At 40.9% G+C, this 26282-nt stretch overlaps 1 protein-coding gene across 2 annotated transcripts; it reads right to left on the bottom strand.

Moving 5' to 3' along the window:
• On the bottom strand, positions 1–26282 carry kiaa0753 (KIAA0753 ortholog). 2 transcript variants are annotated; one of them, XM_037776395.1, is made up of 18 exons: positions 25873–26282; positions 23739–24035; positions 23356–23623; positions 23125–23234; positions 22957–23019; positions 22449–22670; positions 21144–21324; positions 19469–19656; positions 18470–18600; positions 17070–17222; positions 16473–16562; positions 13436–13523; positions 13128–13196; positions 12826–12996; positions 12551–12632; positions 11738–11858; positions 4157–4390; positions 1–786 (listed from the first exon to the last, which is right to left on the bottom strand). In XM_037776395.1, exons 1-18 carry the CDS (start codon positions 25978–25980, stop codon positions 636–638), a joined length of 2727 nt encoding a protein of 908 aa, XP_037632323.1. In that variant the 5' UTR covers positions 25981–26282; the 3' UTR covers positions 1–635. The 2 variants fall into 2 exon arrangements, with proteins under 2 accessions (XP_037632323.1, XP_037632322.1); XM_037776394.1 differs by having other exon boundaries at positions 13128–13199; positions 25873–26281.

Here is a 26282-nt window from a genome sequence, read left to right as displayed (position 1 = left end):
TTTAATAAAGCTTGTTGCTGCGTTCGCACCCTTTATTTAGACATTAAAGCAAAAAGAGGAAATCAAGTTACAATAGATTAAACACACGATGCCCTTGGCTTCCTACGTCATTTTGGTGGGGAAACCGTATGCAATTAATTTATTTCCATACTCCGACGTGACAATAGAAAGTGCGAGTAATCCTCGGGGAGATTTAAACCAAGTGCAAGGGGAGGGCGGTAATCTTATAATCCTCTGTAATGTCGTAATGGTCTCTCCAAGCTTATCTAAAACTAAACTAACTTTCCCAGCGGAATTCAATCACAGATACAGATGGACCATGAAGAGTAATGTGACTAATGCTCCCTGTACAATTCAACAATCTCATCTCGCCGCAGCTTCATTAAAAACATATCTACAATCCCAATTAAATAGAGATCTTTGTAAATCAACAAAATAAGTACACACGTGGAAGAGTTTCATTACAAAATGAAACAACCACCTGTGAAACTGGAAAACAAATTAAAAGTAACTGTAGTCCTTGGTCGATAACATGACCCTTTATCTTTTGATATTTACATCCTTTGTGCTGAAAGTCTGAAGATGCAGATTTTCCAATAAAATAAATATATATTAAATGATGCTGGAACATCCTATCAGCTGACCAAAGCCGCAGCTGAGGCAGGAGGTGACTGGGTCGGCTGAAGAAACTCGGAGGTGAAGACGGCCTCGGCGTACTCCTCCACGACATCCTGAAACTCCGCAGCCACGTCAGCCACGGCCTCTGACAGCAGCTCCTCTGCCAGGCTGTGGGACAAGAAAGAACACGGTCGTTAGAAAGATCAAGATATTTCCCTTCAAGCCAAGTTGCAAATACGGCTCCCGAGTCAGTTAAAAAGACAAACTTTAACTACATAGAAATGTCATAATCTAACATCTGACAAATCATGTTCTGCATCACAACAAATGAAACAAAATTATCATATTTGACAATGAAATTAATGTGACTATTGCTATTTCATAAAACTAGAAAGCATCAAGACAATATGATAGTTGCAGTAGTCCCTATTATTCTTAGAGGAACAGTGTGTAAAATTTCAGGTAATCTTTTAGCAGAGATGGAATATAACACTCAGAACTATGTTTTCATTAGTGTATGAAACTAATAATCGTTGTGTTTCTGTTAGCTCCTATCTACATAGGGAGTGGGTCCTCTTCATTGAGTCCGCCATGTTGCTCCGCCATGTTTCTACAGTAGCCCAGAACGGACAAACCAAACACTGACTTTAGAGAGAGCCTTTCACGTTTTTACCGTCGTTACCTGAAGGCCACCGTAGTTCTCCGACACGCTTGTGAAACTGCGCTAACATAAGCCACAGTGTGCAAAACCGTGTAACCGCCAGCCACCGTCGGACTTGCTCCTAATGTAGTGTTATTATGGTAAGGATCTTTAATTAGATTTCAGACTAGAACTTTTGAAAATTGCTAAATAAAAAGGGGTCGAGGGACTTAGACGCAATAAGATATATACATCACTTAAAAAAGTGCCATGTGAGCTGACTTGCTAAGATTCACAAAAATGTAATCCATCAGCCTTGTGTCATTATTTTCAAAAAATGCAGAAGTTGTGATCAAAGTAGTTTTTTCTGTCTACTGACTTTCAGAGCTGGACATAAAATTCCTTGTTTTGAAAGGCATCAAATGAAGGAAAATAACTCAAAAGACTGGTGCTGCAGCAGCAAGCTAAATTCCAGTGTTTTGATCATTATCTGGGTCAACACACAAACACATACACACACACACACACACACACACACACACACACACACACACACACACACACACAAACATACAGACTAAAGTAGAGACACAGGGGATAAGTGCAAGTTGCGTACACTCTTGGATCTTTCTTATATCGCCCCCAAAAACGCCAAGACATTAGGTTGTCGGAGCAACAAAACAATCAGAATTAATTGTGTACCTTTGAAGAGTCAATACAAGAATATTTATACAGGGTGAAACCGAGTGAAGAATGGATTGGGAACAGCCATTAGTAAATATTTCTAACACTAATACGCTCCACCAAATGGCTCTTAATATTCTGTATGTTTAACGCTCCAAATATAATGAAATTCGACCACAAAAACACAATTAGCGCTCAGTTAATATGCATAAGTAATTGTACAGCACAAGCCTGACATTAATGTAAGAAAAAAAAGTTAATTCAACCACTGACTTATTATCATACTCTGTTTTGCCGTGCATTTCCATATTCATCCGTCCACCAGTATAACAAACTTCAGAAGAAGCTTAAAATAGCTTGACATATTATGCATGTTTTCTGTGTTTTGTCTGTACTAAAGCTTTGCTATTTTGCAATCAATCTGTTAGCAGACAGAATGAACGAGGTTTGGCTCCACGAGGCGGCTCATTACCATCTCATCACACAGACAGGTTCGTGCACTGTGTCAGAATAGCGGGAGGTGTCTATAATGTTTTGTGTTGTCTTTCCAAAAACACTGAAGTAATTGGATGGCTTGTCCTCACACAATATCCTTATTTTTCTTCCAAATTCAGAAAAAAGTAGAGATCCATCTCTTGAAAACTTTCCTTCGTTGATGTGGGATTGATAATGAGCCAGTGGCGAAAGAAGCAGTCAGAGTCTGGTGGGATTGGGCAACAACAACAACAACTTATTGAGCTGCTCACAATCCCACACATATCTGTGACTCAGAAAGAGAGAGAAAAAAAAGAAAATACAGACTTAAAAATGTATCTTTAAGAAGTTTAGAACTCATGTATCAAACACATGGATTCAGTGTGTTCACAAAGGCCCTGTTCAGACCTGGCATTAACATGTGTTCTGGGTGATCTCATCTCAAGTGGACAGCTTGACGCGTTGAGGACGCATTGAGATCAGAGGGGGTCTGGGCAGCATATGGCCACATTCGTTTAGCAGTGTGTAAGCAAATGCATCCTGGGCCACAATGAAGGACCACTCACCGACGACAGAGGTGATCCACAACAGCTTGTGTAGTTGAGGGTTAGCCTACATTGCGCCTATACTTTATGAAGGTAATAAAGTAATGGTGAACACTTTATTAAGCCCAGATTGTCAACAGCAGCGCATAAACAGCTTCACTCCTTCCGTTCTGACATTTCACAATAAAAACTCTAGACATATACATTGCATTAGGAGGCAACTCAACAAAATAGTATTATATAGTTATATAGCTTAAAGCTGCAGTGGGTAGAAATGGAGCAAATCATGATTTTATGTTAGCTGATTAGTGTTAGTTTGACCGTCTGATTAGAGTTTGCGAGTGATTTACAGCTGCCTCCGTTGAATGAATAGCCAATAGGAATGCTCTCTCTCTGAAATGGCCTGTGATTGGTCAAAGTCTCCCGTCACGGGCTAGTTCTGTGATCCACTGTTGCCTGGCAAAGGAAGGTGGTGTCCCGGGGACCGCTGGTAGACAATAACCTTATATTTTTAGGTTCATAAAATGTACTAATGTAACGTAATTCATGAATATGTAGTATTATGGGTATTACTACTGCTGTCTCCGGCCATTTAAAACCAACGCATTTGATCTTTGCAAATGGAAATGATGTAGGCTACGTGTTTATTTGCATATAGAGCAGGGAATCCTCTGATCACAAGTGGTCACTCGAGACACATTTGGAGACGCATTCTAAAGCCAGGTGTGAACGGACGTACTTAGAGCTGTCCACTTGTGATCAGATCGCCCCAAGACGCATGTTAATGCCAGGTCTGAACAGGGCCAAAGATGAGAGGGAGTCTTCTGCACTCTGCATTGCAGCAACTTAAGAATTCTGTTAAGTATGCAAATTTGTGAGGGGGAGAGAAGAACAACGGTGAAAAACCAGAGACACACTATGCAAAACATGAAATGCATGATCCTCTCTCTCTCAGAACGAGAGGACTGAACACGTCCAGGGACAAAAACAAAGAGTAGGAAGGACATATCTTGTTTCTGTGCGACTCTGCTTACTAAAACTGAGCGTGTGATACTGCTCATGCAGAGTAGAGATATTCATATAAAACCTTCAAAGACACAAAAAGATTACTAAATTTATTATCAGCACAGTTTAACTACAGATTCTATCACGCAGAGCGGAAGATGTTAGGAAACCTTCACTGTTCTTCTTTTACCTGTCTGTGATGGCCCAGGGGTCGAAGCTGCCGACAGCCTCGTGAGCCACAACACGCAGGTAGGCGTCGTAGTCCTCCCGGTACCGCCGGATGTTTCTCAGCGTGCTGCCTGGCACAGAGATAACAGTGCCCCCGCTTCTCTCCACCGGGCCTGGGAACACAGCGCCGTGTCTGGGCTGTGGTTCATCTTGGGACACCTCCTCTGTCAGGCTGTTATCAGAGAGTATGCTGTGTCTGAGGAAAGACAAGAGGATGCTCATGAGGCGAGGTTAAACGGGATACCTTTTCATCAACACGGAGCGTTCTCACAGTATGAGCTGGGTGAAGGGCCTCTGAGGTCTGCGGAGAAGAGGAAAACTCATTTCTTGACGAGGGAGCCAGGATGGAGAGCGGCGCCCATGATTAACCAGAGATACTTGCTGTTATATGGCATGAGGATGATGAATTTAGGAGAGGGTGTCTCAGAGTGAGTGGGGGCTCAGCTGGGCATTGCCATGGTCTGGCTTTATAATCCTCTCTGCTCGGACAAATCAGCCTGGCTGTTGCGCCGGCGCTCTCGGTGCTATATTTAGTGTTGCAGGCAGCAGTTCCCAAAGCAAAGTGCCTCTCTATTGTGCTCCCCCGGCCTCAGCTGAACTTGTTTCTGTTTTGACTGTGGCGGCAGCAAACCGCAGGGTGCCCATAAATATCAAAGTGTCAGCACAGTCAACTCTGCTTCCAGTCTGAAACGGGTCGATTTACTGTCTGATGGGCATCTGAAGACCAATGTGGGGAAAGCAACAATACAGCGCCCTGCGAATTCACTCCCTATTTATAGAGTCAGAACAGCAGCCACACTTCTTGTGCCAAAACAAATATGAACCCAGGGTGCTTTTCCTGTCAACCAACATCATTCAGACATTGTGGCAAACTCTCCAAGACCAAGATTAACTTTGAATAAATATCTGTGAAAAGGTGATGTAAATAACAGGGCTATTAAAATATTTAACCAAGATTAATTGCATGATTGCCCATAGTTAATCGTGATTAATTGCAAATTAATCGCACATTTTTTATCTGTTCAAAATGTCCCTTAAAAGGGAGATTTGTCAAGTATTTAATACTCTTATCAACATGGGAGTGGACAAATATGCTTGCTTTATGCAAACAGATTTATTTATTTATTATTGGAAATCAATTAACAACACAAAATAATGACATTTATTGTCCAGAAACCCTCACAGGTACTGCATGTAGCATAAGAAATATGCTCAAATCATCATGACATGGCAAACTCAAGCCCAACAAGCAGCAACAGCTGTCAGTGTGTCAGTGTGCTGACTTGACTATGACTTGCCCCAAACTGCATGTGCTTATCATAAAGTGGGCATGTCTGTAAAGGGGAGACTCGTGGGTACCCATAGAACCCTTTTTCATTCACATATCTGGAGGTCAGAGGTCAAGGGACCCCTTTGAAAATGGCCATTTCCTTGCAAAAATGTAGCACATGTTTGGAGCGGTATTTAGCCTCCTTCGCGACAAGCTAGTATGACATGATGGTACCAATGGATTCCTTATGTTTTCTTGTTTCATATGATACCAGTATCTTCACTCTATCTTTAAAACTGAGCCCGCTACAACCTCCGAAAGATTGATTGCGTTAATGCGTTAAAACAAATTTGCGTTAACGTGTTATTACTGCGTTAACTTTGACAGCCCTAATAAATAATACAAATTTTTATGACTCAGTGTTAGTGGTACCTTCTCACTTTATTCTGGAGTATGAAGCTCAATGAGAGGGCTAAAGGCCAAGAAGCAAACGTGTACTACATCTCTACTGAACATTTCATTAAATCTGTGTGTTCACGAGGGTGTGTGTGTATATTTCCGTGTGGGCCATGATTGACAGGGGGGAGCGCAAATTACATGATTGAATCAATACAAACACTTCTCTCCTCTCCCCGTCACATTCACCCACCTATTGTACAACTTGGCCTGCACAAGACATACACGAACCAAAAACGGATGAACAGCGTTAGCTATTAGCGAGATCACCTTGAGTGACTTTCAAGTCCTTGTTTCTCTACAAAAGCTCGGGCCGCGTATCGCCCGGGAAACCGGGGACCTGGCAGAGGACGGTGCCATATGCCATGCATCAAAAGGGAACGCAGGCTGTGCTGAAGCAGAGTTGGACAAAGACAAAATGTGACTCAGAGAAAGTAAGGGGGGGGAGGGGATATGAGAGCTTTTGAGAGCGGCAGGAAGGAAACAGGTGAAGGATGAATAGTGTGGAGGAAAATGTATAGAGAGTTGTTATTTCCTTGCTTATTCAGTGATGTGCTACTCAGACATCTTTGATATTCAAGAAATACAATATCTTCTATTTGAATCCAATCAGGTGTCACTGTGAATGTAAGGCAACGACCGGGATGGAGAGGGTGGGAGCCATCGCAACTGCAAATCTACCACTTACTGTGCAACACAGCTTGTTCGTAATACTTGGCCTGAGAGGACAACTGTCACTGTAAACAAAAGGACGATGGAGTGAGAGCAGAAAAAAAAAAAAATACATGAAAGGTCTAGAATATAGCTGAGTGGAGCTTTCATCTTTTCATTGATTTGTTTGACCTGCTGATGCAGCTGCAGTTGGTCAGTCAGCATTGGCCAAGCGGGAGGACAATCGGGGTCCGTGTCCGGGCTCCTCACCATGGATACATAAATCTTATCTGCCGCTCTGCTGATGTTTCCAAAGATGAAATCTCGCACTCCATTGTCTGTGTGGTCGCTTGATAGCGCTCACACACGCAACAAAGACAGCTGGGGTAAGGAATAATAATAATAAATGTTGTTTTGGAAATGCTTTTTTAGGGAGGGCCGTGCCAGTGTTATGTCTAGGGTCACATAATGGAAGTGATGAAATATTGGTGTAAACAACTACCTTCCCACAAATGGTGAAGAGAACCCTCCTCTTATATTATACATGCTGTTGTAAGTCAGGACTCATAACCAGGCGGCAACCTCCGTTCCTCAGAGGTGAAGCCAATGCAGAAGTGCCTTAAACTTGCATTCTTTCTAACAGCCAGCAGGGGGAGACTCCTCTGGTTGCAAAAAGAAGTCTGATTGTATAGAAGTCTATGAGAAAATGATCCTACTTCTCACTTGATTTATTACCTCAGTAAACATTGTAAACATGAGTTTATGGTCTCAATCACTAGTTTCAAGTCTTCTCCAATACAGCATGATGTTCATTTAGTAAATTATGGTCCCATTTAGAGTCAAATAGATCATAAAGCAGAGGATGCTTCAGAGTGTGGCTATCTTGTGATTGACAGGTCGCTACCACAGCGTTGTCCTGTGTTTCCTTCTTACGATTTTAAACCTTTCATAGTGTGTTTTTAGTTCATGAAAGTTAATTGTAACTTTGTGGTCGCCTAAAAATGTCTTATTCAGCGTTTGGTTGTACTTAGCTCCACCCTCACTTCTGGTTGCCCAAGATGGCAACGGCCAAAAACCAATATGGCGACGACCAAAATGCCAAACTTGAGGCTTCAAAATCATAGTCAAACCAACGGGTCATGTCACTCTGACTATGTCCAATTATTATATATACAGTCTATGGTCATAACAGTAACTATTATTACTGCAGCAGAGACTGCAATGATAGCGTGAGCACCTGTAAACAATAAAATAAAAATCTGCTTTATTTCATCTGTTCTCAAATCAGCTGAGAGAAAATCTTTTGAAAACTGCATTCCCTCATCACTCCTTCATGCATCTACTGCATAACAACAACAAAATCTGAAAGTCATAACCGATAACAGACCGCCAGTGTCCCTAATAGTCTTCAAACAATCAAAGAAGCCACCAAAAAATATCTGCTGTCGCAAATTTCCTTCCTTTGTGTGTTTAAATGATGCATGAGATCGCACGCATGACTGTGTTTTCCTGCTGACGGCAGCGACTGATGTGTCCCTCTGGGGCTGAGAAATGTGGGTTATAAACAGCCAATCAGGGCTGAGACAGCACACATGACGAGCTCTTCACACATTTTGTCGTTCCAAAAACCTCCAAAATTAAACCTCGCCATTCTGCCACACTGAACACCAGAGGAGTCAACACTGACAGAGAGGATTATCACACAAACAAACTGCATTTGTGGGCTATTTTTTTCCTCAACAGGAACTGATGCAAGTGATCTTTTATTCCGCTGCTCAGTTGCTGTATTAGCAACATGAAAGCATTCTCCATTCTGTCGTATCCAAGTTTACTTCTCTCCTAAAGCCCAGTATATTTTATGCTGAGTACTGCACAAAAGTGTTAATTATCTTAACTGTTGGCAGGAATACAAATATCTAGACTGACCTGGAGCTGGCTGCAGTTTTGAATACCTACTCCGACTTCTTAAGTGTTTGTCACATTTTTCATTACGTGGAGAATTACTTCCCTTAATGAGGTCAGTGTGTTGACTCTAGCATCAAACTGAGACATTATCATTAAATCGAGGTTGTTCTCATTTCCTCAGGGTGCAGGTGAAAAATTTCAAAAATGTAATTTCACAATTATCTGAATGATTACCGTGAAACTCAGATCCTATTACTTCCTGTTAAAGTCTGACACATTCTGACAACATGTCAGCTGAATTCAACACGAAGACTGCAACAAGTTTAGGTGAGGTGGATTCTAGGTGTTAATGCGGTTCTTGGTGTACTGAACTATGTGTGTTACTGATGCAACAGGTTGCTGGGTTTTGTAATCAAAACTTTTTTCTTCACTTCATCTCCTCTGTTATGTGATGTAAAATGTTCCACCTGGGACAATTGAGGAAGCCTGTTCATCTCCCTTACAGCTGAGTTATTAATAAACACAATTTCCATTTTCATGTCACACCAAATGATTCCCTACTTCCAACTTTATCACTTGCTCTCTGCTGCTAACTGTCTATAACAAGTTTCTGTTTGCACCTTGTTGCAGGGCATAAGAAAAAAAGAAAAAGTTGTTCTGCTTGTAATAGCGTTCACTGTGACAAGTGTAACCTTTATTGGCAGCATCTTTCTCGGTCAGCTTTTTTGATACACAAACATATTTGTGCAGGCAAAGAAACTCCCATTGGCACTTGGCTATTAAATTTGGCTATGACAACTTGAATGAAATATGCAATTTTATTAAATTTAAAAGAAAAGTGTGTAGTATTTGGCTGCATCTAACGGTGAGGTTGCAGATTACAACTTCTCCCATGTACATAGCGTAATTTGTCTAGAATTTTATTTGTCCTATTTTGACGCTTTTAATCATATGTTTCTTGTGTAAATTGTCTTAACGTTGTTTGTGATTGTTTTGCCCTTGTTGTGAAGCACCTTGAGATTTTGCTGTATTTTAAAGTCTGCTATATAAATTAAATGAATTATTATTATTAATATTAGGATTGCTACAGTGGCCGACGCAGAAATGCAAATGGTCCTCTCTAGAGCCAGTTGTTGTGGGAGTAGAGTGCTTAAAGTGTGTGTGTATGTGGGAAGTGAGTGATGAAGCAAGAGAGAGAGAGAGCAGCGGCGACGGGAGCGAGTAACGTCATCGACTCCGGCCCAAGCACGAAAAGTTAACAGAGTGTGATTTGTCCGTTATGGGCTTCTGTAGAAACAGAGCGGTGCAACATGGTGGACTCTATGGAAAGGGGACCTGCTCCCTAGGATATACACGGCTCATCTAAGGTAACGAAAACACAATGGTTCTTATTGTCAGGTGATTATACAAAAAAAAACATATTTATTAATATTATATTCCATTTCTGCCAATAGATCCCCATAATTGTTACACACTGTTCCTTTAAGACTTTTCTTTCCCGACAAAAGGACTTAATTATCGAAGCAGCTGGCCAGTCACTTCTAAACTGAATGGGTCTTCAGTCAGAGCGGGGAAGAGGTGAATAATGTGTACAACGCATTCAAATCGACGGTTGTTATTTTTTGAATGATAACGAGCACAAATACTGCTTCGCAAGCAATCTTGGAGCCGCATATTATTATTTCATGCACATAACCATCATCAATACAAACAAGGTTGTGCTGTCATGCTGAGTGGGACATTTTAGCAATTCCCTCTATCTGACTGTTTCATTATTGCTTTGGAAATGTTAAGCAGTATCTAATGGAAAAGAGATACTTTGACGCCATGATGTGCGAGTCAGCAGACAGCAAAGCTACCTACTCTCCATGCTGCTGAATATATCTGTCACTATCAATGATTACTAAGGGACTATGCTGATCAATGCACCGACAGAAACCAATAAAGTAGAGTATTCTATAAAGAGTGTTCTATATTTGTAATTAATTTAGGTCAATTGTGCAGAGATTCGTTTTCACTTTGACATGAAAGATTTTTTTCTACTGATCAATGTCAAAAAAATCCTAATTACCTTGACTGTGATTCAATGTGTTGAATAGAAAACATGAACAGATTCAGCAGGGTGCCATTGCTTTTTTAAAGGTACTGGAATTTGGACTGAGGATAAAAGCGATGCAGGCAGGTCTCCTCCTGTTTTATTCTGATTCAGGGAGTTTCAGAACAAATGAGCTGGCAATTCTCAAATGACTTTGTACCTCTGAAAAAAGCCATGAAAGAACATAACACCTCTTCAAAAAGACCGGACACTAAATAGTTGACTTCCAAGAGCTATTACTTGATGGATGCGTGACGAAGACAGAGTCTAAGATGAGTCACGGCGGATCTCGGGGCAAAGTTCCCAATGAGACAACTGAACTGGAGGCACTCCGAGTCTGACTGACTTTCATTTGCTAATGTTGCTGCTTGAATTTGTTAGAAGCAGCATCCTGCTGGCTTGTCTGTATCAACAACTTCTAGTCCCCCCACTCTCTTTTCTTCTCCTTCCAAGTTTCTCATTAATTTAAGCAGAACAGCAGCTGCAGCCAAAGCCCTGGGCAGTGAAGGGTCTCTCTGTGGAGTCTGCTGCCAGAGTCAGGAATAGACGTTGCCCTAGGTATGGTAGCCAAGTGAGGTTTTGCGGGATGAGCAAGGCCTCCCGGTGGGAGAGTGATTATAGGGTAACGACACAACGTCATGTGGAACAAAAACACTAACTGTGCATCGTTGGAAAAGCATTAACCACTTTACTTTTCATCAAGTCTAGAGGCCTAATTGAACCAATAGTTAATGAGTTCCTGTGGATGACGCCGCTATTGCTCTGAGTTTCGTAGCACAACAACAGGAAATCCTAAACTGCAATTCAATACATTTATTTTTCTCATAAAACGTGCATAAAAGGTGACCAAAAACTCTCCAAGTAATCGAACACTACAATATGTATATTTTTAAACAGAGGGTTATATCATAATGTCATATAATCATTAGTATTGTGTTGGAACCATGATTACTTATGGGGCTCAGACATTTAATTTTAGCTCAAAAGATTAAATAGGTCAAACCCTTATACTGCACTCCAGTTAATATTCTAGGAGCACTCCCAACATTTCCCTACTGCCTCTTTAAGATTAATAAAATAGCATGGAGGCCATCAGCAAAAGATGAGACATAGAAATGATGTGTTATGTGAGTGTTAAAAAACGAGTGAAGGACATAGTAACCCACCCAGTCTCCACGGGTTTCTCTAGGACAATATCAGCTGCAGAGATCTGCCTCGGCACTGGCCTTGTGAGTCTAATTGGCTGGGGAGAGGCTGGCCTGGAGCTCGGAGCATGGCACTGGGGTCCTGGGAAGAATAGAAAGGAAGATGGGAGGAAGGGGTAGTGTGTGTCAAGAGAGGGATGGGGTGGAGCAGGGGGCAGGCATATAGACAGATGAAAAAAAACAAGCAGAGCATAGAGTCAGAATGACAAGTGTTCACCTAGTCTTGTCAGTTGCAGCGCTGTCTCCACCTACAGGTGACATCAGGGAAATAATTTCTCTAAATGCAGTTAAAGAGGATAAACAGGGGCCAGATGTATAATAAAAATAGACTTAGTCTTTATCTTAAATATAACTTTAAGTCAGACTTGCTATGGATGCTTAAATTTACCTGTTGCAAAAAGCTTCCCTATGAGTAACTAATGTAAGACTGACTTAGATAGCTTATCGTACAATGCATTATAGGTGAAATAAGACACTTCACAGAAAAGAAAACCACACCGAGTATGGGAGAAAATAACAGAAATGGTGAACAGCATAAATCCAACGGTCATTAAAACTATTAAAGATGTTCAGAAACAATTCAAAAATGTGGTACAAGAATCCAAAAAAGGTATGGATAAACAGTTGAAACAGTTAGCTAAGAATTAGCTAAAAGAAATGGATGAACAGTTAAAAGTGTTAGCTAACTGGCCTTCTACCTAAAGCTAACTAAAGCTTAGCCAGGTGGCAAACTTTTCAACCTTAAATTAATTGTGTTCATGTTTAGTTTTTTACCTGCTGCTCCTTGTCGGTCCCAGTAAAGAGGGTCGGAGTAGGTGATGGAAGCAAACCGTCTCCTCACTTCCTCCTGATCTCTCTGCTCAGACACAAACGGATAAATGCATTCTATAAACAAATTGTCCAGCTGCCAACAGACACTGCATCAGTAAACAACACCAGACCAAAGCTGTCACAAGAGCCCTCTATAAATAACAGCCCAATCGCTGGTGACCTTTTGGGTTCCACGCTGACCTTCTCTCGGTGGGCCTTTTCTGTAGGGCAGCTCTCACCTGTATCTCCTCCATACGAAGCAGCATACTCTCCAGGGTGGGGGCCTGCAGCCTACGCTGGGCCATGCCCTCCAACTGTCTGTCTGTATCAGCCGCCCACGCCGCCCGTGCAGTGTCCTCCAACAGATCTTCCAACAGCGCCTCACTCAGCTGCTCGGCACTCTCTGCTGCCTGTGGAGCACGACGTACCAGCAGAATATTGGGCTGAATCATGGCCATGATAACCAAATTCAAACTTTGTTCAATAGCAAGGCCAATTCCCCTCTCCCCTGTGAAGTATTGGCAATAGCGGCGCAGCTCACCCTCTCTGCAGCCTGCTCAGACAGCCGATTCCTCAGCGAGGGGCTGATCCTGTTCCTGGACTCACCAATCTGCTGAGGTAAACGGACAAAAACAAACTGTCCAACCAATCCGAAGCAAGCATCATTTACACAACCACTTAGTCTATAAAAACAATACCGATACTCAAATAGTCACATTTCATTTGACTTTTGGTAAACAAAAAACGTGTTTTTTTAACAAAAAAGATGTATTGGTTGTTTCTTCAAATAAAAGGAAGGAAAGGGAAGTCAAATCTGGCACTATCCAGACAACAGACGAGTCTTCCTACCTGTGCTTCATCCAGAAAGGGCTGAATTCTCTCTCTGGCCTTCTGCTCGGCTCTCTCTGCCCACTGAGTTGGCGAGACAACTTCTGACCTGTAACCCAAAACACACCCACACTGCAAGCTGTCACAGAAGAAGTTCTATGAATCTAAACACGTTAAAATGTTTTTTCAAGCCTGATGGGATTGCACACAATATAGCAGTATTTGTCAGGTCCTGTGTTTGCCAAAATATTGACATTTAATGCAATTAAACAAGGTCAAATCTATCAAACTATCACCACTCTGCATCGGGGCAAAACTTGTAGACACAGCAGGAAATTTAGAGACTCCAGCTGAGTTCAGTTCAGGGCATAATAACGCAAAAATTATTAATTTGCTGAATGTGACATGAGCATCATAAACAAGAAACAATCTGGAATTGTGAAGGGGTCTACTGTAAAATACCTATCACCTGTTAACAAGCGACAGGTTTTGTGTAATACCTGTCACTCGTTAACAGGTGGAGCAACATCGCTGCTGAACTAAAACACAATAAGATACAATGGCTCTCTGATTTCTGCTCGTTGCCATTAGGTTTACTTGAATATATATAATATAACATTACAAAAAGTGTACAATAGGCCATAAGTTTACAACTTTTTCCTTTTATATAAATAAGGACTGTCAAAGTTAACACAATAATGCGTTAATGCAAATTCGTTTTAGCGCCATTCATTTCTTTAACACATTAACGCAATCGACCTTTCAGAGGTTGTGGTGGGCTCAGTTTTAAAGCTAGAGTAAAGATACATTTGCATCACATGAAACTAGAAAACCTAAGGAATCCATTGGTACCAAACACGCCATACTAGTTTGTTGCAAAGGAGGCTAAATAACGCTCCAAACTTGCAATAAATTTTGGCGAGGAAAAACTGGCATAGCCATTTTCAAAGAGGTCCCTTGATCTCTGACCTCAAGATATGTGAATGAAAATGGGTTCTATGGGTACCCACGAGTCTCCCCTTTACAGACATGCCCACTTTATGATAATCACATGCAGTTTTGAGCATGTCATAGTCAAGTCAGCACACTGACAGCTGTTGTTGCCTGTTGAGCTTGAGTTTGCCATGTTATGATTTGAGCATATTTTTTTATGCTAAATGCAGTACCTGTGAGGGATTCTGGACAATATTTGTCATTGTTTTGTGTTGTTAATTGATTTCCAATAATAAATATATACATACATTTGTAAAAAGCAGCATATTTGTCCACTCTCATGTTGATAAGAGTATTAAATAAATCTCCCTTTACGGTACATTTCAAACAGATAACAAATGTGCAATTAATTTGCGATTCAATTTCTTAATCGATTGACAGCCCTAATATAAATATATATATTATATCTAATGTATAGTTTGTTGTTTTGAGTTCATGGACTGATAGTAGTCGTGGCTGGTGGAGCAGCCATCATCAGAACAGGCCCAACATACCTTGTTATAGCAAAAAATGCCCTGGTGAAACTAATGATATTAACGATGGTTCCATCCAGGTGTCTAATAAGCCGCTAGGCGAAAACTAAGAGCCCTGGAACTTGCCAAGTTGTGTCTTTGTGTGCGAGGAAACAGGAGCATGAAGGATAAACCTCCACATTTGCTGTAATGCAATTAAAGTTTTATGGACCAAATGTTGACTACAACCCGTGCACCGCCTCACGCTGTGTTTCGTTGCTGGCTTTGCAGAATTACACTGCCCAATGACTAATTAGGGAAATGCGAGGAGGTCTATGGGAACATATGCTCTCTCTGGTGCTGATGGGATGTTGCTGCAATCACAACCTGCATTATTTTCTGTTCTATTGTTTGTAGGTGATTATGCCCGTGCTGTAAGCCCCGATGTAACCGTTCATTTAATTGTGAGTGCCTGGTGCATTGAGCTGTATGGCAGATTACTGTGTGGATTACTGCCTTGGGTTGGCAGCAAGACTCAAGTGTGTGTTTTTTTAAAAATCGCATTACTGGTGTGAAATGTTTCTTCTTCTTAAATAACCTAAAAGCGCAAATGTGTATACAGGACACAGCTAGGCACATATTATTATTATTATACAGTATGTAATGTATATTGTACAGTGATTGATTAATAGGGGCCCGGTTGTAAAGCGCCCAGGGAGCAACTCGGGGTTCAGTGTCTTGCTCAAGGACACTTCGACGTGCGGACAGGAGGAGCCGGGGATCGAACCGCCAACCTTGTGATTAAAGCACCCCAATATCACTATGATCCTATGGGGCCTGTGGATTTTTTTTGTAAACAAGCTCTAGAGCGCTGCTAGAGGTCTAAAAGTCCAAAGGGAACCCTTAAAGTTAATGTGAGGAACTTTAAACTGGTGGTTAACCTCAATTTCAGCAAGAGATTGGCTATTTCTATATAGTTATTCTTAATGCTTGTTATTGGCGCCACCGGACGAAATCATGCAGGTTCACAGAAACTCCTTCAGTTCACTCTCCAGCGAGGCCTCCAGCAGAAACCAGCCCGGCAGCAGCAGCTTCTCCTCCGGCAAGGAGCAGAGCTTTGCCTCGCTGCGCCTCCAGTCTCTGCTGGGAGCCAACACACACACCACGGTGCTGGAGACCTAGGCTGTATTGCTGGGGCTGCTGGAGGGAAGGGAGGCACGGGAGAACCGGAACCAGGACTGCCCAGGGCAAACTGTCAGACCACTACTGCAGTAAAAAGAGAGGTTTTCTAAAGGGACTCTGGTGCTCGGAAACCCTGTCCACAGAGATTGCCAAAATCAACACAAAAATAAAGTTGCTCGTAGTAGCTTTAAGCTAAATATAATTTGTCTTATCAGGCAGGAATCTTGTTTTATTTCAAAGTCAACTGTTTGCATATTTTTCTGTGTTGTTTGATGTTTCTTGTTTTAATATACTAGGTTCGCAATTTGGGTACAGACGGCAATCTTTTGGCTGGATTTATATCCAACAGCTGATACAACATTATGAACTTCAACTTGCATCCCCTCAGACGCTTTAAGCCTGTTGAATCTGTAAACAAATTTCTTCTGTACCTTAATGTCTGAATGCGTTGAGCCTCTTCTTTACTCAGCTGGTCGAGCTCTTTCAGTCTCTGCATCGTCATCTTATCCAGCCAGGCGTTCCTGTACAAAGCCAGTAATCATCAAATGAAGCAAAATGCAAGCTCAATTAAGCATTTCACAGAAACACTTCATAGTCCCCATCTCTAAAATCAGGCTGCTGGCCCTCGATTAATTAGAAAGCACAATTGTAGCAATTAAGATTTGATTAAACAGAGACATATGTGGAACACTCAATCAATGAGGCGCTTAGAACCACTGAAAACAGGCCAACTATTAATCACTCACAAAGAGAAATGGCCTCAATCTAGCAGGCTCCCAGGTTAATATATTGGAAAGAATTAACTTTGAATTAGTAGTATTGCCTCTGGCTCTCAGCAAGTGGGGTCTGACACAGAGGTTAGAAATAACTCACTGAATAAGAGGAAGGACTCATTAAGATTCCATCCATTTTGCTTTTTTCCCTCTTGCTACGAGAGACAATCTGATGTATGGATGACTATTCTGAGAAACCATAACATTGAAGAAGAGATTAAAAATTGGATATAATTTGTAGAAGATGGGCTTCACCTTAATGCTTCATTATGAGCTTGTCTTTTCTTTTCGGAGCTCAAGGCCGAGTCTGCTCCCAAACCACCGGCCGCCGTCTGCCTCAGAGGGCTGGGTGAGAGCTTCACGGGGGAGAAGAGACATCGAGGCTCTGGTCTTCCCCTTTGAGGGGATCTGAGATAACAGCAGAGGGATGAAAGAATAACAAACACAGGCACAGGCAGATATACACCGTATTAAGACACGTCAGAAAAGATAGTATGGGGGGAATATGGAGATGAAGAAACACAGAAATATATATATATACCGCACTGTTGTTGTTTGCTATCATCACGTGACAAACTACCTGCAATCAGTTCTTCTTTGTTGCTCTAAAACAGAAGTTGCCAGTGGCAGCCATGACACATCCGCACAGTGAAGGCTACTGTTTTGGATTACCATTTAAACAAGTAGATTTTTTTTCTGGGTTAATAAATTATGGTATCGGATTGGTGCATAGACTGGCATACTCGCCGATACCCCATTCCGAATTTTGGGAAGTATCGGACTTATTTCCAATACTGGTATCTGTATCGGAACAACTCTACCCTTGAGCGAATTAATTCAAATTTCGCACAAAAGTCCACCTGGACTCAAGGATGAACATATTAGATTTTGGTGCTCAAAGGTCAAATGTCAAGGTCACTGTGACCTCACACGTCTGTCCCATTCTTGTGATATCTCAAAAACGCCTGGAAGGAATTTCTTCGAATTTGGAACAAACATCCACTTGGACTAAACGATGAACTGATTAGATTTTGGTGGTCAAGTGTCACTGTGACCTCACAAAACCCTAATTATAACAATTTCACACAAATGTCTAAAAGGATAAAATGACGAAGTGATGACATTTTGGATGGACAGGTATGTAAACTGCAACTTGACTGGTTGGTGGAGGCATACAACCGTGAGGCAGTAATTCTATTTTTTATATTAATTTTTTATGCTGTATTTTACCATTATATAGTCCATTAAAATTTTGGGGATTCCGATTTGGCAAGACCTACACTCATACAGTGAATGTAAGCTATTAGTCAAGCAGCTAATTATACTATTTTTCTCATGAAGCCTGCTCACGTTATACCTTCTGGCTGAAAAATTAACAACTTATGAGAGGTCTCTCCTGGCACTTTTTCCCCCTTGAATTCTTAAATGTTTTTTGTGTCAAGAGCACATTAATTTACAGAGCATTAATTCTAACTGTTACCATGACATTAGAGTTTCAGACATTACAGTATATAACATCCAGTATAACCTTAGCTATGTCATGACTTGAATCATCCAGTGTGCACTGAGAGCAAAAACATTGGTGAACTATAATAGGTTATGATTTTTTTTTCAATGAACAGGTCATCAGGTGTACAGAGAGATAAAAGGCTCACCGCTGTGGAGGAGGAGAGTGAGGTGATGTAGGTATCCAGGGCACAGAGTGTTCTTTTTGAGGGAGCTGGTTCACTCTGAGCTGAGAGGAGACAGTAGGCTGCTGGAAACCTGCTTCTTGTATCTGATTTCGCTACGACAAAAAAAATACAAAATATATGTTTAGATACATGATCCTCACATTATTTAAATATTTGAAGTAAGCTCTGGCACATCTTTGTACGCCTTTTCACTGTGAATTTTAAAAAAACTAGGGCTGTCAAAGTTAACGCGATAATATTGCGTTGACGGAAATTCGTCTTAACGCCACTAATTACTTTGATGCATTAACGCAACTTGTGATTTTTACCACGTAGCGGGCTCAGTTTTATAGCTAGAGTGAAAATACTGGTATCATATAACAAGGAATCCATTGGTACCAACCATGTTATACTGGCTTGACGCGAAGGAGGCTAAATAACGCTCCAAACTTACGCTAAATTTTGGCGAGGAAAAACTGGTATGGCTATTTTCAATGGGGTCTCTTGACCTCTGACCTCAAGATATGTGAATGAAAATGGGTTCTATGGGTACCCACGAGTCTCCCCTTTACAGACACTTTATGATAATCACATGACTGTTGTTGCCTGTTGGGCTTGATTTTGCCATGTTATGATGATTTGAGCATATTTTTTTTTTTGCTAAATGCAGTACCTGTGAGGGTTTCTTGACAATATTTGTCATTGTTTTGTGTTGTTAATTGATTTCCAAAAATAAATATATACATACATTTGCATAAAGCAAGCATATTTGCCCACTCCCATGTTGATAAGTGTATTAAATACTTGACAAATCTAATTTTGAACGGGTAAAAAAAGTGCGATTAATCACGATTAAATATTTGAATCGATTGACAGCCCTAAAGAAAACCCAAATCACGCTGCATCTAATATAATATGAAGCATTTCCTGTGTGTTACAACATGTTCAAGTATTCAATATTTGTAGAAGTCAAGCCCTCACCGTCATTATAATGTTAGCCTTGCTTCTCCCGGGGTGTAGAGCCCCTCCTTTCCTGCAGGTGGTGTATGTCTGAGGTCGTCCCTGCAGCTCTCTCTGAGCGAGGCTCTCCAGGCCGGCCCTGAGCACCTCTCTTCTGTTCATGAGCTGGTGAGAAGTAGTTTTGGGCTTCTGCGAGGCCATTCTCCTACCTGATGACAAAAATAAAAAATAAACATTTGACTTATTTTGATCTTAACTTATTGAATCCCATGTAAATAGAAATTAAGGAATAGCTACGGCTCTTCATCACTATTGTATCGATACTATTGTATTACACTATTATATATATAGAACAGTTTGGAACCTGGGGGGCTAAAAGGCATGACAGGACACAACCACTCCAATTAGCCGATTAGCTAACACTCTTGACAACCAGTTGCATCCCTAAGCTCATTGTAGGTGTTTTTGTCATCTCTTCCACAGGATGCCTCTCAGCCCAACAGGAGCCAGCAGGAGTTAACAGCTCATAAGACTAAGCAGCAGGGGATCGACAGCCAGAGTTCTGCACTTCAGTTCCTGTTTTTCCCATCACTTCTTCATGACTCTTTATCAATTTTCAGCCCGGTGGTGCAGCCATTTAAGCACAGTGGGAGGCCCAAACACAACCGCACAAAAGCCCTGGGGTGACTTCCAGATACTTGGGAGACTAAACGGCTTGTCCTTCATCAAGAGGCATACACTCAATTTACTCTGTGTGCTTTTTTCAGAGGCTTGGCCAGCAGGTAGGCCATTGCCTTAAAGGGACAGTTGGGGTGTTGCAGACAGGAGTTACCGCATGGAACCAAAGCAATGTACTGCTGTGGACGGGGCCGGCAGCAAAACGTATTTTAGCCACCTAAAAAATCTATATCAGTTTAAGTATACGCTATATTTAGAATATTTTCACCGCTTTACCTTGCCGTCAGACAGCCCTTTCCGACGGGGAACTAAAACCGTTGTATCCATCTATGCTCTCAAAGTCACCAGACTCCCTTGAAAAAACCTGTAATTTTACCTCGCAGAACACGGGCAATGCTTGTCTACCGCTGCCTTGATTGGTTAGTTTGTTTGTGCTATTGTGTGACTTTGGTGAATCTGAACTAACCAAAGTCACATAATAACACAAATGACCCGATCGAGGCAGCGACCACCAACCCTCGTGTTCTGGGAGGTAAAATGACTCTTTTTTTTCTCCAATGGAGTCTGGTTGCTTTGGCCAGAGCATAGATAAGGGCTTCAGTTCCCGTCGCAAACATAAGACTGTATAGCTGTCCCACGGCAAGGTAAACTGCAGAAAATTGTATAAATATAGCGCACACTTAAACTGATATTGATTAGTTTTTTTTAAGTCAGCCTTTCTTTTAGGTGGCTAAAATATGCAGCAGCAGTACATTGCTTCTGGTTTCATGCGGTAACTCCTGTCTGCTTCTCCAAACTGGTGGCGTGACGACCATCATCTACTGTAGGTAATACACGGACTGGATAAATACCTTTTATAACCCCACTTCAAAACACCCAAACTATCCCTTTATGAAAGAAACTGTTAAGGAAAATAGTGCATTTATATTAGATTCATGAGGTTTGAAATTGTATTGATAAATACTGTTGCTGAGGGTAGAAAATCAGAAAGTGAGAAGAAAACTACTCGGACACTCACCACGGACACCTCTTTTGGGATTTGCTGGTTTGCGAGGACCTCTAACGGTTGAGGTGCTGGGACCCTTGGGTGCACTAGTAGGTGACATGCTGTGATGAGGAGACTTCCTGTGTGGAGGACATGCTTGGGCCTGCATCTTTCTTTCGTGCAGCTCTTGTTTACTGAGGACAGAATCCAAAGTCTAAGAGGAATAGAGTGACAAGACATTAAAAAAAATAAATAAATAAACAATCCCTCCATAAAATTGGACAGATAATAGATAGAAAATGTCAATTAATAAAACACTTTTGTGAAAACAATATACTTTTTTAATCTTAGTAGATTATTGTTTTAATAAACACAATGTTGCATTCAACATCTTTTTTATTCAGTTTGACTCCTAAATTCCCTCTGCTTAAACAGCCCGGGTTACAACTTTATAACAAATAAGTATTTATGTGCTTGACAAGACATAACAAATGAAGGAAAGGCTAATTAGCCCACTATTGAAATGATTATCTTTTGATAATCTTATAATGTAAACACCCATAAACTTGGGTGTTATGTTGTCAGGATATTTAAATAAAAAGACAATGACATTGCTTTTAACAGTCTGTAACAGCGTCAATAACGTTGATGAATGGAATAAACTGTCTTATTGGAAGAAATTACTTTTTGTAATGCTTTTTTCATATTTATACATTATCAAAGGGCCGGTTTGAGGCTGTTAAAGGGTTGGATTCAGCCCATGGCTGACACTTCAATAGGCCTGATGTATAGTATATAATCTCACAATTTTGGATAACAGTATCTAATTGGAAAGGTTAACTTAGACTTGAATAAAGTAATCTTATTATTAAAGGTTGGACAACTACAGTCATTAGTTTGTAACCCACAAACCACGGCAGACACTTAATATCTTCCCTTGTGATGCTCTGCCAGACCTGTGCTGCAGTTATCTTCTTATCTTGATGCATGTTTTGGGGAATTTTTGCCTTTATTGTTTTCGGTAAGCAATTTGAATTGCTTTGTTGTTGAAAGGTGCCTCTCCTTCAGTAAGTAAAACACATCGTCAGTTGGACTGAGGTCAGGTGACTGATACGGCCTTGTAAATTCATTCCACAAAACACTATTTTGGTTGTCTGTCTGTATGTTTAGGATTATTATTCTGGCTACATTGTCCTAAATTGGATGACAATGTATAAAAAGACTCCTACATACAATAGTTGATACATTTCAAATCTACTGTGCTAGAAGAATGGACCCAAAACAATTAAAAAACATTATTGTCCACATACTTTCTGATTTGTACTTTATGCTCCTCACCTCTAGTTTCTGCAGGATGTCGATGGCTGTCTCGGGCACAGCTGAACCCTGCTCTACTTCAACCTTGGCTGAGCACAGAGAGAGCTGGCGGATCAGCTGGCCCAGCTCTTTGTAATGAGGGGGTACCTGGCCGTGAGATAGATCTGAAAGCTGGTGGATAACAACCTGTAAGGCCCTGAGTGTCCCACGATGGGCAGCTGCAAGCCTGTTTATTGCCACGGACTGAAAGAATATCAGAAAGTAAATCCGTTTACCATTGAGTACAAAAAGATAGTTCAATGGTTTTTGCTTAGCTGGCAAAACTTTTATGAAATCTCCTTTAAGCAAAATAATATTCATTTAAGGAATTGAATGTGGTAAAAAAATACTGGCACATGAAACTGTTATTTGAATATCATGCAGAAGGCCCAAAAAAGCAACTGTACTTAGTGTTTTCAATGCTTTATCATCTTCAACAAATAAATCAGCGCTATACAGCAGTAAATGTGTGACAATGCTAAAAACATACCTTTTTGGTGTCCCACATTTTCTGACTTCGCAGTTTCTCTACATCTTCTTGTATCTCTTTTACCTTTGAAATAATGATTTTGTATTACAGTGTTTATAGATACAGAGCAAATTAAAAAGGTCAGAGAAGGTTTATTTTTTAATTACATGTGGTTAGAGATTTAAATACCTGTTGTTGGAGAACATAGATGACACGTGCTGAGCGGGCTGCCTGCTTCTGCCTGCGTACCTCCAACTTGTTTTGCTCTTCAGGCTCCAGTGGCTCCTCTATTTCCCCTCCTGTTGTTCAAATACCATTATTCACCATTATGCATGCAATGTAAAACCATATGAAAAGTGGATATCATATTATCAACAGTAAGACACAAGCCTAATGTAAAGAGCTGTTTTTATGGGTTACCTCTGGTGGCGAGCTCTTCTACTTTCTGAATGTACACTTCCAGCTCATTCTGCAGCTTGCGGATCTCCTGGCTTAAAGGAGCCTGTTTTCTGCCTACAAATTGCCTCAGGCCGGGGTCTCTGGTTGGGGGTGACTGGCCAGCCCGAGGCATGAGAGAAATGGGACGCTTCTGGGGTGTGTGCACAAACAGTTTGGTTCTGGGTCGGGCTGCTTTCTCTTTTGGACTGGAGGTCTTTAACTTGGTCTTACTCGGAGTGGCTGCAAGCTCCTATAGAGAGGGGAAAAGACTCATTGACTTAACAAACAGGCAATCATTCCTTGAATAGGACATAAACTATTATCCAACCATTATAAAATGTGTACCATTAATCAAAATCAGTCACCTGGAGTAGCTCTGCATCACTTGTTTCAAGAAAGGAGGCCTCTTGAGAGGGTTTGGCAGGGGATTTTGTCAGCGACTCAAGGCGCCTTCGTCTCAGATCTCGCTTGGCGAGCTGAACCGCAGCCCGCAGCTTCTCCTCCGAGAGAGTGGTGAAGCTGATGGAGCTTCTGGTGCTGTCCACTCTCTCGCGCTCCTCCAACAGCGGCAGCAGCCTCTCTATCACGATGGGGGCTGGCGGGCGGTGAACATGGGTAGCACGGTTGCTGGTGCTCGCGGGGATGGCTTCGTTGAACAATAGCTGTGGTGCATAAGATACCAATCAGTCTTATCCAGTCTTGTATGTGATATAAACAGCCATTGTGATACACAAGTCAATTTTATTTATATAGCCCAATATCACAAATCCCAAATTTGCCTCAAGGGGCTTTACAATCTGTACAGAATACGACAACCTCTGCCCTTTGACCCTCGCTTCAGATGAGGAAAAACTCCCCAAAAAGCCTTGAACAGGGAAATAATGTAAGAAACCTCAGGAACAGCAACAGAGGAGGGATCCCTCTCCCTGAACGGACAGACATGTAATAGATGTCATGTGTACAAAATATCATAAAATTAGAATGGACAATGGCAAAAAATGATAAATAGAATTTAAACATATATGAAGAATATGGATCCGGGAGGATGTCAAGCTTCCAGGTGTCGCCAAACAAATAAAACCTGAGCCACACAACCTCCTCTCCACCGAGGAAACCTGGGAAGAGGACAAGCTACACAAACACACTCAGTCATGCTTTTCACACCACTTTCTCAACAAGTATTTATGTCTTTCACTTCATTTGAACCCAGTCGCCAATTTGTTTGCAGCAGTTAGCTAAATCCAATGCAATCTAAAGCAACAGTCCACCTTCATTAAGTTTGGGGCTGTACTCGTCCGTTATGTTGAACTGCATTGTGCTATACTGACGTGTGTCTAATATCTAATTTATCCTGCTATATTAAATATTAGAAATAGCTCTTGGTACAACACATTACAATCCAACAACACCACACACCACAATCTCCTACTATATAACACCTCTCTAGAGCAGTTTCAACAAAACAACAAACAAACAACATAACATTATAACCTATCTTTATAGATATTTAAATAAATATCCTCCTCACAAACACTAACCATACACTTCCACGCAACACACCCACACACACAAACACACACACACACACACACACTTGTTTTTTTTATATATTTACTGTATTGTTATTGTTGTTATTATATATAACATATATATATATTTATATATATATAGATATATATATATATCTATATATATATCTTGTCCTAATTGTTTGTTATCACTTTTATGTATTCATATTATTTATTTATATTAATCTTGTCTCTAGGTGGAGGCTTCAGATAAGCCCAGTGGGGTTTTTTGCTTCTTCCTGCATTGTATATTATTCATTTTTTTATTTTTTTGTTATGTTGTATAGTCTTAAATTGTGCAAAACAAATAAACAAAATAAATAAACCTTCAAGAAGGTAGGATTTATAGCAGTGCTGATCTATCAGACTGAATTGGATAGAAGAAGAAGATCTTCTATTCAAGACTGTACTGTACCATTTCGCCGCACTGCATTTGGGCAATCAGCTTTTTCTGTTAAGGCCACAAATCAGTGGTACACCCTGTCTGACAATGTGAGGAGCTGCAGCTCAATCAGCACTTTCAAAACCAACTTAAAACGTGTGTTGAAAGCTGCTCAGCTCTGTACTCACTGATCTTTACTCCATGGTCTGCATGACTTGCTTTTACTTGACAAGAATACTTTGTGATGTGTTATTGCGTGTAGTTGTGTATTGTGCGTTTTGTATGTTCTTTCTTGTATGACTGTAGTATGTTTCTTTGTTTTGACCTGCAAAGGGACTACAGATGTGAATTAGTTTAAAGCTATAATCTGGTACGGTGCATCAAATGGTGACATTTATATTTTAAACTGGTCCCTTTTAAATAAAATAATAAAGTAAATAAATAATAGTTGTACCAAATAAACTGGGAACTGAGTGTACATGCGTGCATCAATACCAGGTATCTAGGACAAAGATATAGCACAGTTGAGTATGAACAGGCTTTAGTTACCTTGGTGTGGGACATCCCAGGAGTTGAACCTGAAACAACCCAGTCTCTCTCTTGACTTTGCTGTCCTGAGGAAATCATGTAACCACTCTGCAAGAACTGTGAAGCCATTACAGCGAAAACAACCCGCCAAACGCTGACCAAAGAGCAAACAACCCTTTTACTAGCTACACTTTTGACTTGAAGTTTGTAAACATTAAGTTAATCCCAACATATCCCACTCCAACATTACGCTTCTAACGATTTTTTTTCGGTTTATACAGAAACGATAAATTAGTTATGCCCGTAGCGTCGTTAACTGGATGTTAATTAAGATATTAAACATGATTAACTTCATAGTAATGTTTAATAATAATGATAAGCTCGTCCACAGTTTGAACCGCCGCCATGACAACAACAGAACGCCGCTCGCC

The sequence above is a fragment of the Sebastes umbrosus genome, chromosome 7, assembly GCF_015220745.1.
Source record: "Sebastes umbrosus isolate fSebUmb1 chromosome 7, fSebUmb1.pri, whole genome shotgun sequence".
NCBI classification, from domain to species: Eukaryota; Metazoa; Chordata; class Actinopteri; order Perciformes; family Sebastidae; genus Sebastes; species Sebastes umbrosus.
Note: the sequence above shows the minus strand (reverse complement) of the source record. Positions and strands in the feature narration are given on the sequence as shown.